The sequence below is a fragment of the Euprymna scolopes genome, chromosome 38 (assembly GCF_053919585.1).
Source record: "Euprymna scolopes isolate OS-2025 chromosome 38, ASM5391958v1, whole genome shotgun sequence".
Taxonomy (NCBI): Eukaryota; Metazoa; Mollusca; class Cephalopoda; order Sepiida; family Sepiolidae; genus Euprymna; species Euprymna scolopes.
In genome coordinates, this window is record NC_136519.1 from 10,555,599 (window position 1) to 10,573,098 (window position 17,500).

Here is a 17,500-nt window from a genome sequence, read left to right on the forward strand (position 1 = left end):
CAGAAACATTTAAAAACGCTTCAAACAGAAACATTAAAAAACGCTTCAAACAGAAACATTAAAAAACGCTTCAAACAGAAACATTAAAAAAAAGCTTCAAACAGAAACATTAAAAAAGCTTCAAACAGTGGAAATTGACATCTATAACTAAAGTAATTGACAAGCGTCTCAGAGGTATTTGACATCTTTAGCAGAACTATTGGGCATCTTTGGAAGAAGTATTTGGTATTTCTAGCAGAAGTAATTGACATCTCTTGAAAAAATACTTGCCATCTAAAACAGACGTACTTGACATCTTTAGCAGAAGTACTTGATATCTTTGGCAGAAATACTTGGCATCTCTAGAAGAAGTATTTGGCATCTTTAGCAAAACTTATTCGACATCTTTAGCAGAAGTACTTGGCATTTTCAGCAAAAGTATTTGGCATCTTTTGCAAGAAGTAATTGACATCTTTAGCAGAAGCACGTGGCCTCTTTGGCAGAAGTACTTGACATCTTTGGCACAAATACTTGACATTTTTAACAGAAGTACCTGCCATTTTTAGTAGAAGTACTTGGCACTTTTAGCAAAAGTATTTGACATCTTTAGCAAGAAGTACTTGACATCTTTAGCAGAAATCTTTGGCATCTTTAGCAAAAATACTTGACATCCTTTAGCAGAAGTACTTGAAATCTTTAACAGAAATACTTAACATTTTTAGCAAAAGTATTTGACATCTTTGAAAGAAGTATTTGGTATTATTAGCAGAAATACTTGATATCTTAAGTAGAACCGATTGACATATTAGGAAGAAATATTTGACATTTTTACCAAGAGTATTTGACAACTTTGTTTGACATCTTTAGTAAATATATTTCGAATATCTATGCATCTCATATAGAACTCAAGTGTTAACTCAAAAAGAATCAACTTAATTCTCAAGAACTTTTATTGAAGTGAAACAAAAGAGAAACTTCTTATACGAAAATACTTCAGGTTTTCAAATCAGGTTTTGATCAGCTTTTCCTACATTAACAACATATCAATTCTCGAGCTATTAACAACTGTTGAGAAATTCCATATATAAGAGTAAACACCGACCAGGTGCTTTCAATAAGTTTTTAGACTTTTTTCATATAAGCACTTTTATTGATACTACACACATGAAATTCTAGTATCCTTCAAAGTAATCTCCTCCGGCTGCAATGCACTTGCTGTACCATTCCAACAACTTCTAGAACGTCCTATGGATGTCCTCTTGTGTGAGTGTGCCATCACAACCTCTTTCATTTCCTTTATTATCTCGTAACGACGGCCTCTAAGGTTTTCCCTAAGCTTGGGGAATAATCAAAAGTCATAGGGAACAAAGTTTGGAGTATAGGGAGGGCGAAGAAGTGTCTTGATACCCATCTTGGTTAAATAGTCTGTGAGAAGGATGGAGTACCATTGGGACAAACTTTGCGTAAATCTACCGCATTTTCAGTCACTTGCGAATAATTTTTGTACAGTTCCCACACTGACATCAAACTGTACACTTATTCTCTCTTTAGACACACGACATTCCTTATCCATAAAATTCTTTATTTGGCCAATCAACTCTGGTGTTTTGACTGCCTTACTCCTCCCACACCTCTCATCATCCCTGCCTTTCTTGAATCTCTTATGCCACTTAAAAACTGATGCTCAATTCATGCAAGGTGGTCCAAAAGCAGTCTGAAGCATTCCATACGTTTCTGGGACATGTTTTCCAAGTTTCAAACAGAATTTTATTGCATATCGTTCTTCAAAAATGTCCTCACATCCAGATTGCATTTTTGAAATTCACGAGCTGTGACAATCAGATTTTAGTAGCATGTATTCCAATTCCTGCTGTAGTTGTTTATTAAAGCCTGAAATCATAAAAATTGATCAGTCATTTCATAAGATGTATAGCAATAATATACTGTATTTTCAAGAGTCTACGACAATTTTAAATGCCTGTATAAAAAACTCTAGAAACTTATTGAAGGCACTTTGTATGAAACGTACTTTACTCTGTAAATCTGTTGCTAATCAATTGTTTCTATTGCAGTTAATATTGCAAAACCGAGCTGTCAAAAACATGACGGCCTTTAAGGCTTTGTTAAATGAACTGAAAGGCATGAAATACGACGAAGACCTAATTAGTAAGTAATTCCGAAAAGACTATTTTTACCCTTTGCCAGGTGGATATGCAGCTGACACGTGCTGCTTATTCAAGTTGACTTGTGTATTCATCTTGGTTCTTTTGCAGAATAGGGGCTCTTGATTTCAGAAAAAAAAAATCGATGGAAGTAAAATGAAATAATGAGAGAATAGTTTTTTTAGTTAAAAAAATATACGGCACTATCACGTTGACACACTGCTTCTCACCAGATTACCAAAGTTAAGCAACGTTGAGCCTGGCCGGTACCAGATGGGTAACCATTTGGGAAGGCGAGGTGCTGTATGTACCGTGAGGTAAAATACTGGCATGAGAAACTGGTGTGGTCTATTCTTCTCTCGAGTAGATGGGACTCTCTTAAACTGTGGTAGGCACCACATCTAGTGATGGCGTCACGATAAAAAATACCCTTCATAGAAACGGCAAAGCATCAAGTATTCAGCTACCGACAAGATTTGAATTACATTACAAACTCGTATAATGAGTTCAATCTCAGCTACGGCCGCGCTGGATGGATGGACACTGGAACAAAAAATGTATAGCATACAAGGTACTATATATTGAAAACTAACATAAGTTTTTTTTATGAGAATCGCTTCAGACAAGATATGAAGCCACATGATGTAAGCAGCTAAAAAATACTACTTTAAGGTAAAAAACATGCCAATGATAAGTGTCAGATGGAAAAGATTCTGACCCAGAAAACAGCAATTCTTCCCTCTTTATCAGAAACATCGTTTCTGGAATGTGAGGAATAAAGGAGAAAATAAAAGAAGCGAGAGTTAGGTGACTGCCGAGATGCATGGAACTAAGTTGGTAGATTCTTCAATTACAGATGAAGCATTTCATTTCTATTGATTCTGCAGTTGGTTCATTCTTTGAAAACAGATGCATAATATTAATAAATCAACGATCATCGCTTGGATTCTTCCAGAATTCAATATGAAATAAACATTTGACTTTATATTTGAAGATGTCAAAGTTGGTCCATGGCGTTCAAGTGAAGTGCAATCAATTATGGGCATAACTTTGTTAGGTTTGAGTTTATTATATGACATTTCTGAAAGAATCCTATAAATTTGCAAAAGTAACGAAAACTGCTTTATCGAAGTTTAGGGATTTATATATATATATATATATATTAAGCAAAGCTCACTATAAATTTGTTTGTAAACAAACTTATGGTTTGAGCACTGTAAGCGGCGGGCGGGTGTGGATTTAATACACACTTGAGGAGAAATATTTATGGCACTGATTTGTGGCCCGATGGTTAGAACTGCCAACTGTCAACTCGACGGTTGTAGGTTCGATCCACGTCTGGGGAAAAGTGTATGTCTAACAGCACTAATGAGTTGTGATACAACGAAACAGTATTGTATGTGGATGACAAATATATATATATATATATATATATATAGAGAGAGAGAGAGAGAGAGAGAGAGAAAGAGAGAGAGAAGGAGGGGGAGAGACCGAGAGACTGAGAGGAAGATATGGAAAAAGCACAAATCAAGTTTTATTTTCATCAATGTTTCGTCTTGATTTCCAAACTTCCTCAGGATGAAAATTGAAGATAAAATACCAGTACAATATTTGAAAACATACTTATTGTGAAAAAGATGTCTTTCTTCTATTTCAAAGCGAAAAAGTCATTGCCATTCCAAGATGTGTATAGCGTTGTGGAGTGAGTGGGATTTATTTTAACGTCATATAGCCGTTTAGATATTTAAAAAGATATGATGCAATTTATGTCTTTTTTTGAATAAATATAGACGTTATAATTCAGATGTGGATGTTTAACCGAAATGAAATGTGTGTATCTTTGTTTTGTTATTTATTGATTGATTATATAAAAATATATAATACTAGTAGATGTACCTGGCGTTTCCCGGTATTAAAATTAACATTAAATTCCTTAAAAAATGAACTAAATTGAAAGAAACTGAGCTATGTTCATGCGAATATTGTGTTTTTCTAAACAGTTCACTTCTTGTAAGTAAAAAAAAATATATATTGAGCTAATATCGAAACCAAAACCTAAAGACACTGAGTCAAGTACGATAACCATCAGGCCAGCTTGCTACGCCTGTAAAAAGTGTTTTCATACCTACTTATACTTAAGGAACCTGTTATGTGAACGATTCGCGCATGTGCAATCATGAAACAGTTGATGAACAGATAAAAATCTGACGACCCCAAGTATCAATTTTTCAATTTTAACCGTCTAGCAGCTTTTTTTTCCGGACGAAAACCAATTAAAAAGTTTTCTACATGTCTGAATACCCTATATACCAAATTTCAAGTCTGTAGATAAAAAATTTGTTGAGTATATAGGTTGAGAGTTGTCCTCCCCCACACACATTCTCACTTTTATAAATATAATAGATAATACTTTTTATGGTGTAAGTGAGTTAGTTGGTGTCTAAATTTAAATTGTGTTCTTTTGATATGAGTTTAATTATTAAAGGCGATGAATTGGAGTGTGATAAACACTGATTCAATAAGTCCTCATTGAGATCTATTTGAAATAAACTTAACGATTTTTGCTTTGATCATGCTGCAATGAATGAGAGAATAATGCATTCAGAGAATTGCTATTTCTTTTTTTTTTATATCTCTTTTATGTTTGCTGGGCCTTTTCTCTAGTCCACGTTGAGTTTCACCAACATATATATGATGGCAATTATGGCATGGGACAAAAATACATACACGAATACTGACATAAAGAAAAGCATTGAAACTTTTAACAACTCTTTTAAAAATCTTATAAAAAAAAACAAAAAAATGTGCATGTAAGTACATGTACAAAAACGGCCTTACGTTCACAGGAAACATGAGTTGGACAAATTACATTGAGAGCATTGCCAGGAATGCTGCGAAAAAAGTAGGTTCTCTCTACCGTGTTAGAAAGCTACTAACTCCTGAAAGTATCCTGTATCTCTATAAGGCTACCATTCACCCATGTATGGAGTATTGTTGTCATATTTGGGCTAGTGCATCTGCTACTAGTCTCTCGCTCCTGGACAAGGTTCAAAAGAGAGTCGCCAACCTAATAGGTCCTGAACTGTCATCTAAGCTTCAGCCTGTGTCCCATCGACGAAATGTAGCATCCCTCTGTCTGTTCTGAATGCTCTGACGAACCACAAGCACTTGTACCCCCTCGATGTAAATACCCCTGACAAACCTGACAAGCAGCAAAATCCCACCCCTTCACAGTTGAGATCTCTAGATGTAAGAGAGCCTTCTACTTCAGTAATTTCTTCCCCAGAACCGCTAGGTTTTGGAACTCCCTTTCGGGTTCCTGCTTCCCCAACTCTACTGACATGCAGAAGTTCAAGTGTAACGTGAACCGACATCTTGCTGCCTAACTCCCCACATAGTACCTCTGTAGCTTATGTCCCTGATAGTAGCCCCCTACATCAAAGTGGCAATGTGCCTTGTTTGGGGTGAAAGTGTAATTAAAAAAACACAAAAACAAAACATGGACATCATATGAATACCACCTCAATATTCCTACATTATATGGCATCCCCAAAACTCACACAAAAAAAAACTTTCCAACTATTTCCAGCAACTCCTGCAGCTGTACTGGCTCCGACCATATTTGTTATATAGTTGAGGAGCAGAAAAGAAATTAGCTGTTTATTTTTATTTCTCCTGAGTAACGATCAACAATCTTTGCTTGGGTGGTTAGTTCTTATCTGTCTCACGTCAGAGACTCTCCTTCCTTCCCTAGGGAGGAGACACCTTTCAGACCATCTTCTTCTGTCGACGTCCTGAATCCAACTCAACTATCTGTCCAGCTAGCTAGAACACGTGATAGACAGATACATACTTCCGATGAGCTGATCAGATCTCTTCCGATGCAACTTGTCCAGTTTACACCTCGACATGTTTTGACAAGTTTATCAAAACATAGCTTCACATCTCATCTTATGTTTACTTGGCCAGTTAGATAGATAGATAGATCGAGATAGCTAGATAGATAGATCGAGATAGTTAGATAGATAGACAGACCGAGATAGATAGATAGGTAGATCGATAGATAAACAGATACAAAATAGATATATTGATAAACAGATACAAAATAGATCGATAGTTAAATAGCAGCTAATTTCTCTTCTGTTTCATAACTATATAACATATTGACTTGCCTTTCTGTCGGACTTTGTCTGTAATGCTGAGAGGAGGATCATGGTAACTGGAAAAACCTAGGTCTCCTGATCACTCGTCCAGGCCTGCATCCGGAGAGGCAACTTTATAGCCCCTGTAGATGCTGCAGTGCACCAGACTGGTTGTAGAACGGCAATATCTCATCGGTATGAACATGGTGATGCATAATGTTTTTACGTCTTTTTTGACAGATGGTGTTTGCTAGAAAAAATTTGTTAATTTCTAGTTTATGTATTGCATTGCCACCAGCAAAGAAATATCTTCAACATACTTTTATTTAAAAAAATTTTCTTTATTCAATTTTTACCCCCAAAAAGGTATAATGCCACTTTGATGTAGGAGGCTACTATCGGGGACATTAGTTGCAGAGATAGTATGTAGGGAGTTGAGCAGCAAGATGTCTGTTCATATTACATTTGAACTTCTGCATATGAGTATAGTTGGGAAAACATGAACCCGGAAAGGAGTTCCAGAGTCTAGAAGTTCTTGGGAAAAAACTATTAGAGTAGAATGACATCTAGGGATCTGTACTGTGTAGGGGTAGAACTTGGCTCCTTGTTGAATTTGTTGGTATTTACGCCAAGAGGGTACAAGGGCTTGTAGTTCGTCAGAGCATTCACCATTAAAGTACTTGTAGAACAGGCAGAGGAATGCAACATTTCGTCGATGGGACAGTGGTTGAAGCTTGGATGACAGTTCAGGACCTATCAGGTTGTTGACTCTCTTTTGAACCCTGTCCAGGACCAAGAGACTAGTAGCAGGTGCACCAGCCCAAATGTGACAGCAATACTCCATACATGGGCGAATAGTGGCCTTGTAGAGGTACAGGGTACTTTCAGGCGTAAGTAACTTTCTAGCATGGTAGAGAGAGCCCACCTTCCTCGCAGCAGCCCTGGTGATGCTCTCAATGTTTCTGTTCCAACTCATGTTCACTGTGAACGTTAAGCTGAAGAGTTTGAAAGAAGTACTTTCAGGTAATGTATCTTTAGCCATGGCTATTGGTGGTTGAGAATGTTTCTTGTAATTATTGAAGGGGACAAGCTTAGTCTTGGCATCATTAAGTGTGACCATCCATTTTTGTCCCCATTTCACTACAGATTAGAGGTCATCCTCTAGTGTTTCTGCCATTTCCTTAGATATCTGTTTATTTGTTTTCCCCTTGGGCCTGTTATAGAACGTGGTGTCATCAGCAAATATACCCATCTCAGAGACACTTTTATCAGGAGGTCATTTATGAATATTAGGAATAATAAAGATCCAAGGATAGACCCCTGAGCTACTCCCGCATTTATATCATATTGTTGAGATGTACGACCATCGAGGACAACCTAGATTATTCTCTTATTTAAAAAGGATTTAATTATGTTGATTAATTATGTTGAGTATTCATTCAGTTATACCATATGATCTGATTTTTCTGAGAAGACCATCGTGCCACACCCTTTCAAAAGCCTTCGATATATCTAGAGCTACTGGTCTATCTTCTCCTGCTTTGTCCAGTGTATGGTATATATGTTAGAAATTACAGTTAGGATATCTGCTGTAGAACGGGCTTGTCTAAATCCATATTGTTGGTCAGTCAGAAGGAAATTCTCTGTAAAGTGATGGACTAGAGCTTGGTTAATTATGGACTGAAATATATTAATGGGTCAGTTCTTTCATCAGAATTCTTGTAAACTGGTACCACAGAAGCATTTTTTCCAGCAACTCGGAAAGCAAGATTCGTTAAGGCATTTGTAAAGCTTGAAGAGGATGGAGCAACCTCAGTAGAGAATGTTTTTATTATCACAGTCTGGATGAGATCGGGTCAACATGCTTTTGAGATGTATAGACTTTTTATCATATCATGCACCTGAGAAGGGGTAATTTTCGGATCATGAAGGGTGGTGTCAATCTGCAAAGAAAAGTTAGCGAGGGAGTGGTGTGCTGGGTTCAATGTGGAGTTTAAGGTAAACTAACTGGCAAGCATGTTAGCATTCTCGGTTGCCATGCAAACAACTTCATGATTGTTGGTTAGTGGAGGAATTGTTGATTGCCCATTATTTACTACACTGTTGTACATTTTCCAGAAATCACGAGTTCCTAATTTTTGTGCTTCGATGCATTTTCTGGCGGTTTTGGTATATTCTCTCTTAGTTGTCACTATTTCTTTATTACAATTACTTCTAACTTCTATAAACTTTTGTACTAGACTTTTGTCAGTTAAATCTGTAGTACGCATGCTACCTTTGTGCAATGGCTCGTGCACAAGTAGAAGTGAACTATTGGGGAGAGTGGCGTTTGCTATAGAATTTTTTTATTTATTTTTTTCTTTTTATTCAATTTTCACCCCAAACAAGGCACAGTGCCACTTTGAAGCAGGGGGCTACTATTAGGGAATTAATTAGCGGGGTCATTATGAAGGGAGAAGAGTAGAAAGATGTTTGTTAACATTACACTTGAACTTCTGCATATCATTGCAGTTGGGAAAGCAGAATCCCGGAAGGGAGTTCCAAAGACCCGCAGTTCTGGGGAAGAAACTATTGGAGTAAAAGGCTTTCTTGCACCTAGGGATCTCCACTGTAAAGGGATGAGACTTAGTAGCTTGTCGGGTTTGTCGGGGGTAGTTACGTCGGGGAGGTACAAGTGTTTGCAGTTCGTCAGAGCATTCACCATTAAAGTATTTGTAGAACAGGCAGAGGGATGCAACATCTCGTCGATGGGACAGAGGTTGAAGCCCAGATGACAGTTCAGGACCTATCAGGTTTGCGACTCTTTTTTGAACCCTGTCCAGGAGCGAGAGACAAGCAGCAGATGCACCAGCCCAGATGTGACAACAGTACTCCATACATGGGCGAATGGTTGCCTTATAGAGGTATAGGATACTGGCAGGCGTAAGTAGTTTTCTAGCACGGTAGAGGGAGCCAACCTTCCTTGCAGCAGCCTTGGCAATGCTCTCAATGTATCTATTCCAGTTCATATTCCCTGTAAACGTTAGGCCGAGGAGTTTAAAAGAAGTACTTTCAGGCAATGTGTTCTTGGCCATTGCTATTGGTGGTAGAGAAGGTTTCTTGTAGTTATTGAAGGAAACAAGCTTAGTCTTAGCAGCATTGAATGAGACCAACCATTTTTGTCCCCATTCCACTACGGATTGGAGGTCATCCTCTAGTGTTTCTGCCATTTTCTTGGATATGTGTTCATTTGTTTTCCCCTCATATCTGTTATAGAGAGTGGTGTCATCGGCAAATATACCCATCTCCGAAACAATATTATCAGGGAGGTCGTTTATGAATATCAGGAACAATAGAGGTCCAAGGATAGACCCCTGAGGCACTCCCGCATTTATGCCATATTGTTTGGATGTACGTCCGTCGAGGACAACTTTGATTTTTCTATTACTTAAGAAGGATTTAATTACGTTATGAATTCTTCCAGTGATTCCATATGATCTAATTTTCCTTAGAAGACCATCGTGCCATACCCTGTCAAAAGCCTTAGATATATCAAGGGCCACCGCTCTACCCTCCCCTGTTTTATCCAATGAACGGTATATACGTTCAGAAACTACAGTTAAGATATCTGCTGTTGAACGGGCTTGCCTGAATCCATATTGTTTGTCAGTCAAGAGTTTAGCAGCTGTTAGGTGCTGGACTAGGGCTTTATTAACTAAGGACTGCGTGGGAACATGTGCGTCAATTGCCACTTTGAACCATTCAGTTCTCTTGTTCACGCACTGTTCAGTGGGAAGAGAAAAGATATTTCCTCATGGGGCATCTCTGATGAGATCCCCGATGGCTTCCCAGTCAGCCTTCTGATAATGCCTTATCGTTTTGAACAATGGCTTAGCAGCTTTGGGTTGAGAATTTAGGGCGATTTCTAGGATTATCACAGCATGATCAACATTTCCAAGTGGGCTGTGGGCATTTGTTATACAATCATCTGGAACTGTGGTCAGAAATAGATCTAGAAGTGAAGCACATTGATCTGGGAAACGTGTCCAAAATGTAACCGTCTGTGATAGTGAATAAGATATGAACTTCGACCCATTTTGAAATGCAAAAAAATTACTGGGAAAAATAAATGAATACAGAAAGATACTCGAGTTCAACCAAATACACCTGAAGAAGGTCAGAAGTTACATTGGCCGAAACGCCATGAAAAGAACACTCAAGCTGAGAATAATAGTCCAATTAATCCAAATAATAAGAATTATCAATCCTTATCTAAAAAAGAGAAACTAATAAATTATTCTTATGTTCATCTCATTTATTCTTTTGCTAAAGCAGGATAATTGCGGATAAAGTCTAACACGTTTGCGCTTAATTTAATGCCATTTAAAATGACAACGACGGATTGGGTTACTGGATTTGCTGGATTCGAGTGGGGAAAACCTGAGAATTTAATTGGAATCCTCAGGTTGATTACATTCTCGAATACAAAGTTGCCAGTCAGGATGGAGACATCCACGACGTGAAGTATTATTCACTTCTAAATCCAATGTCCTCGTAGGTTTGAAGGGGTTCTTAAGTTGCATTTGAATACGATGAATGAATGAAGATTCCCCGGACTCAATTCTTAGGCCGACAGCCAAAAGGATGCATAGCAATCTGCCCTTTGGAGGAGATAGAAAAAAAGTAAATTTAGCAAAAATAATTATTTAAAACTAGCTGGCAGCCCGGCGTTGCCCTGTCGTACAACATGCTTAAGCATGATATGTTAATTTATGCAGATTGTGTATGTATTATTATAGAATCAATCCTCTATTGAATATTATATATTACGAGCGAATAATTTGCCCGGTGGACTAATTCGCAAAAACAATTAAAAAAAAAAAAAAAATAATGTCATTCATCAAATTCCATCTGTGTTTGTTTACAATATCATGTCAGCTGATATTTTGGCTTGACGATGAATGCCCTGGAAAAGTCATTTCTGGTTAATGTTTAATTTTAAAATATGCAGACGAAAAATGATTTGCGGCGATTTTAAATGGTACCTCTTTTTTTATTGTAAATTGAACTCGTTTATAAGAGAAAAAAGTAAAAATATGAGGTACATCCGGGCTTGAACAGAGGATCATTCGATCTGTAGTCGAATGCTCTACCACTAAGATTATAATAAATCTGTTTTTAGAAGAACAAATAATTTGCTGAAATGTTATTATCTTTCTTGCTGGTGTAACGTAAAATATTCCCCCTGTAAAAATTATTCTTTTTATCTATAAGAGAGAAAAGCTATTTTTAAGATTGGATTTTTTCGATTTTCAATACGTATCGGATGAATTTCTGTACAAAACATATCTAAGAACACTGCCGTGACATATAAATTAGATTTGTGTGAAATTTGCAAAAGATATGTTGAGCCGTTTCGGAATCTATGAGGAATTACTTCACGCACGCACGCACACACACACACACACACACACACACACACAGACTTTGGTAAATTTTTATGATGTGCCCCAGCATATTATAAACACCCCCATCTCCCCGTGTTAAACTTTTCAGAATAAACACTCCCAACCTCGAAAGCCGTTCTTAACATGGGGATGTTGTGTTTATTCCGAAAGCTGTTCTTAACATGGGTCATCAGGGGTGTTTATACTACGCTGGGTCAAGTCGTCAAAAAATACAAAAGTAGATACTAGCTGGGAGGGGGGACGCCGGTTTTGCCCGGTCGTAAAATACACTTAAATATGATGTTTTAATTTGGTCAGATTTTGTATATATTATTATAGAAATCGAAAATATGAAGACAGACAGGCATATAGCTTTTTATATATTAGAAAGGAACTCACACACATTTAATTTAAAATTAATATACGAAAGTATAGATTTATGTGTAAGCTTTAAGTATTTACTTCAAAAGTGCTCAATACGTAGGTAGAGCTAGTTAGTAAGTTATAAAATGTATATGGCGATTAAGCTACCCTGAATATTCCGCGTTTCATCCACTCTAGGACCCTTCAGGCTTATGCGCATAAGCCTGAGGAGTCCTAGAGTGGATGAAACGCGGAATATTCAGTGTAGCTTAATTGCCATATACATTTTATAACTTACTATATATAAATATATATATATATATATATACATATATATATATATAGTCATTCACATACAGTACTGTTTCACAGCTCATCAGTGCAGCTAGACAAGCAACTACCTTAAGCTAGGATCGAAACCTGATTGCCCAAACAACAGTCAGAGCTTCTAACCATTGCGCTATATGGCTGCTGTTATGTGGGCAGTGAATTAAAAATGTCTTGACATGGTCCAAATATCTAAGCTCAATTTGTTTACACAAAGACCATCGTTTCATACGCTAATGATAATTTGTATATATATGGGAGGATAAAACATTCGTTGATCATCATCCAATCCTAGACAACGTCAGGTCTCCTTGCTAATAATTTATACATGAAAAATTAAGTTGCTGTTATAGCAATATTTTTGGTATAACTAAGATTATTATTATGAAAAATTGGAAGGTTCTATTTATAAACATGGGCAATAAGAACTGACCAATCAGATGGAACCATGCTCTGCTACCAACCAATCAGAAACCGAAATCACTCTATAAAATATACTGAATGTTTCAGAATTCATACACATAATATTTATTCTTTACACAGTAAGGAACTCTGCTGTTCGTCTTAGCCTTTGTTTGCACACTTTACACTTCAAAACTTCTTCAAATTGGCTACCTACCGGAAGCTCTGCTCTTGGTCTTCGTCTGCAAGAATTCAAAGCTTCTCTGGACTGATACCGCCATTTTATTTGGAATAAAATTTCTTTTCTCTCTTAAAACTAAAAATGGTTTACAACTCCAAAACTTCAAAATGCATCAATTATCACAAGGTCTTTCGGATTCTCTATCTTTCGACTGGATTATGTGGTACAATTTGGAAAAGGGTAGCTGGTTGCATGTTATATGTCTAAGCCCAATCATCTCTCCTTTCACAGCCAACGCTCAGATCCTCATTTTGCTTCAATTGAGATGAATGGCTCTTCCTTTAAGGAAGCCCCTCACTTTCATAACCTCTTCAGAGTCGACACGAAAGATTTACAAGAGATCTGTTGCTAAGATCGCTGGAAATATTGTTGGATCATTCCGTCGCTCTAGAAAGTATGCCACACCTGGTGCAATCTTCTTCCTGAGTTAAATACGTCCTAAAATGATGCACTGTTGCCACATCTGTGTAGGTGCCACTTAGACAACCCTTGACAGAGTATAAAACCGACTTTGAAATCTAGTAAGGGATGCTGCCTTCTTTGTCTGCAAACTTTTATAATTCAAAGCTTCTCTGGATTGATACGGCCATTTTGTTTCTCTTCTCTTCTAAAATCAAAATGGCTTACAACTCAAAAGATGGAATTTAATGATCGTATGCGAATATTAGTGAGAACACTGGTGAAACATATTTTTAATCACTTTTGACAGAACACGGATACTGGTTATTTGAATATTTGTAAAAAAAAAAAAATAAGATGTGTTGGTATAAATTTCTTATCTTTAGTTCTTATCATATTTAGTACATATTTAAAATATTGTTTATTTTTCATATTTATAGTAGCGTGAAATCAATTCTGTTTAATATTTTACTCCAGAACACAAATCTCAATATAAAACCAATTTTTGTTTTCTATAATAACTATAATTTATTATTAAAAAAAAAAATTCAGACAGATATAAAGATAAAGCTCTGAGTAGAGTTATAGCGAGTAAATGTGTTTATGCCGCGAGGAAATAACTAAACGTTTTTTTTTGTTGTTTTTTTTTTACACAATGTTGAATTTAAGTTGCAATGGCCGGAGGTATGAAGCAGAAATCTACATCGATCAAGTTTATTTCTGTTTTTAAAAAATAGGAATCACATGCACAAATATATATATTCATATTTAACAACAACAACAAAAAAATTAACTAGCAAATTTTTATTAAAAAACATGCCAAAAAAAAATGACGTATGTGTATTGCAAGTGATAATAAAAACGGCCATTTTAAGATGCATATGAACAATATTTAGTAAAGAAAATATTATTTGAATTGTGAATATGACAGACCAAAGATAGTGCTATTTCTACTGTGAATGTGACAGACCAAAGATAATGCTATTTCAACTGTGAATGTGACAGACAAAAAAAAAAAAATAATGCAATTTCAACTGTGAATGTGACAGACAAAAGAAAATGCTATTTCAACTGTAAATGTGACAGACCAAAGAAAATGCTATTTTTACTGTAAATATGACAGACCAAAGAAACTGCTATTTTAACTGTGAATGTGACAGACCAAATATAATACTATTTAAACAGTGAATGTGACAGATCAAAAATAATGCTATCTCAACTTTAAATGTGACAGACCCAAAATAATGCTATTTCAACTGTGATTGTTACAGACCAAAGAAAGTGTTATTTCAACTGTGAATGTGACAGACCAAATATAACGCTATTTAAGCAGTGAATGTGACAGACCAAAGATAATGCTATTTCAACCATAGATGCAACGGACCAAAGATAATGCTATTTCAACTGTGAATGTGATAGATCAAAGATAATGCTGTTTATCTGTGAATGTGACGGACCAAAGATAATGTAATTTCAACTGTAAATGTGACAAACCAAAGATAATACTATTTAAACTATAAATGTGACAGACCAAAGATAACGCTATTTCAACTGTGAATGTTACAGATCAAAGATAATGCTCTGTCAACTGTGAATGTGACAGACCAAAGAAAGTGCTATTTCAACTGTGAATGTGAGAGCCCAACGATAATGCTATTTCAACTGTGAATGTGACTAACAAAAGATAATTCTATTTAAACTATGAATGTGCCAGACCAAAGAAAATGCTATTTCAACTGTGAATGTGACAGACAAAAGATAATGATATTTCAACTGTGAATGTGACAGACCAAAGATAATGCTGTTTCAGTTGTAGATACAATGGACCAAAGAAAATGTTATTTCAACTATGAATGTCACAGAATGAAAATCCTTTTTCTACTGTAAATGTGACAGACCAAAGAAAATACTTTTATAATTATAAATGTGACAGATCAGAGAAAATCCTATTTTAACTGTGAATGTGACAGACCAAAGGAAATGCTATTTCAACTGTAAATATTACAGACCAAAGAAAGTACTATTTCAAATGTATTCATGACAGACGACAAAGAAAATGCTAAATCAAACGTAATCATGACAGATAAAAAAGAATGCTATTTCAAACTTAAGCATGACTGACCAAAGAAAATAATCTATTATATATATAAAAGTGAAGGTGTGTGTGTGTGTGTGTGTGTGTGTGTGTACATTTCCCTACGCAATAACTGTCAATTTTCAGTCTACAGACTCGAAATTTGATATACATGGTACTGAGTTTTGGGAAAATCTTTGTGATCCGTTTTCAGCTAGAAATTTGGCTATTAAGGGATCAAAGTTCAACGATTTGACCTTTTGAGAACTCTACCAAACTCCTCCGCCAATTTTGGGTCTAAACACTTGAAATTTTAGATATAGGTTCCTTGGACATGGATCTTACTTAATAACTTGATTTGAGCCCAAAACAATAAATGTTAAGGGGTCATAATAGGGGTCAGTTAAAAGTTAAAAAAATTTACCACTTTTTTTTTTTTGGCTCAACATACACCTCAAGCAACCGGGCAACGCCGGGCTGAAATTCTAGTATGAGATAAAGGAAATACTGATAAAATGTGATATATGTAAGACGAACTGGTAGGTTGGCTCCCTTACAGTAATCAAAATCTGTGAACTCAACAATGAGAATAATACTATCTTGACAGATTGATGAAAATGCCGTTTCAAACTAAACCATGACAGACTGACGAAAATATCATTTCAAATTAAGTCATAACAGACGGACAAAAATGCTATTTTTTCATAATTTATGAGAAACTAGCGAAAAGTTTATTTTAAACGTATGCACGACAAAGATTCTTTTCGTAATATTTGCATGCATTTACAATTAGATGTTTGTGCATTCGATAATTGAAATACTATTTCAAGCCAACAAACAACGCCACTTATGGAGATGTAAGCCCCCACTCCCACCTCCAAATGATGAATATAGTTTTAAAATAAATATATACAAGTATATAGTCACATATGTAAGTAATTTTGATTTGTTACCGCAGGCATCAAATTGGAGATTGATGGTATTTTTTTATGGCGTTGAACTGTTTGGATCTGGATAAATATATAAACTTACTACCGACGTCTGTCTTGGTTCTTTGGTTTTATGGCATATCAATCCTTTTCTGATTATTTAATTATTAATATGGTAATTTTGAAAAAAAAAAAAAAATATGCTTCAAGTTCTTTATATCTTCAAATATTTATTCATAGTGTTTGGTTTGGTTGTTTTGTAGTGAAAATTATTGTGACTGTTTTTTGACTTTGCAGAACATGATTGAGTTTTGTAAAAGGGAAAGGAAAAACAAACCAAGAACATCAATGTTTTGAGTATTTTAGACAGGAAGCCAATATCTTCAGACAGCCTGATCTGGTAGCACCAGATCAGGCTGTCTTGAAAAATGCCTTATGTGAAAAAACATGCTGCTAACTGAGAAAAATTTACTTCTTTTTTACAAAAAAAAAACAATATTGAACTGCATATTTAATTCCTTTTTTTACATTTTTATTTAGCCTAAATAAGCCACTGAATCGCGGAGATCTAAAGGATTACTGTGAACTAGGGGCTAGATTTATAAGGAGAGGATCCTTAAAAGTGAGTTACGCAGCAAGGTATTTGTTCACATTACATTTAAATTCGTGAATATTAATACAATAAAAAAAAACGGAGCAGAGAGGAAATTCCAAAAGCATGCTGTTCGAAGAAAGAAGCTATTAGAATAGAAACTTTTCCTTTACAATGAAGGGGTAAGACTTTGCTGCTGGTCATGTTTGTTGTGGGTATTTACATTGGAGTACAAGTTCGTCGAAGCACATTCCACTTGTAGAAATAATATGCAATATTGCGATGATGGGATATGTAGATATGAGTGCCTTAAATTGTTAAAAAGTTATTTATTCAATGTAATGCTTCACCTTATGTATAAACGACGAAACACACCGAAACGCACATAGTATATTTTTTGTTATTATTTTGCATGAGTACTGCTGTGCTTAACAAATAAAATGACAAATTTTGGTTTATAAGAT

General features: G+C 35.8%; 1 protein-coding gene across 2 annotated transcripts in view; it reads left to right on the top strand.

The window, feature by feature from the left end:
* The window catches only part of LOC145263072 (cilia- and flagella-associated protein 221-like), a 521,858-nt gene that overhangs the window by 215,631 nt on the left and 288,727 nt on the right, over positions 1-17,500 (top strand). For both annotated transcript variants that reach the window (XM_080119938.1, XM_080119937.1), the window contains exon 13: positions 2,052-2,145. In XM_080119938.1, coding sequence (XP_079976064.1) covers positions 2,052-2,145 — 94 coding nt within the window. The remainder of the gene's footprint in view (positions 1-2,051; positions 2,146-17,500) is intronic.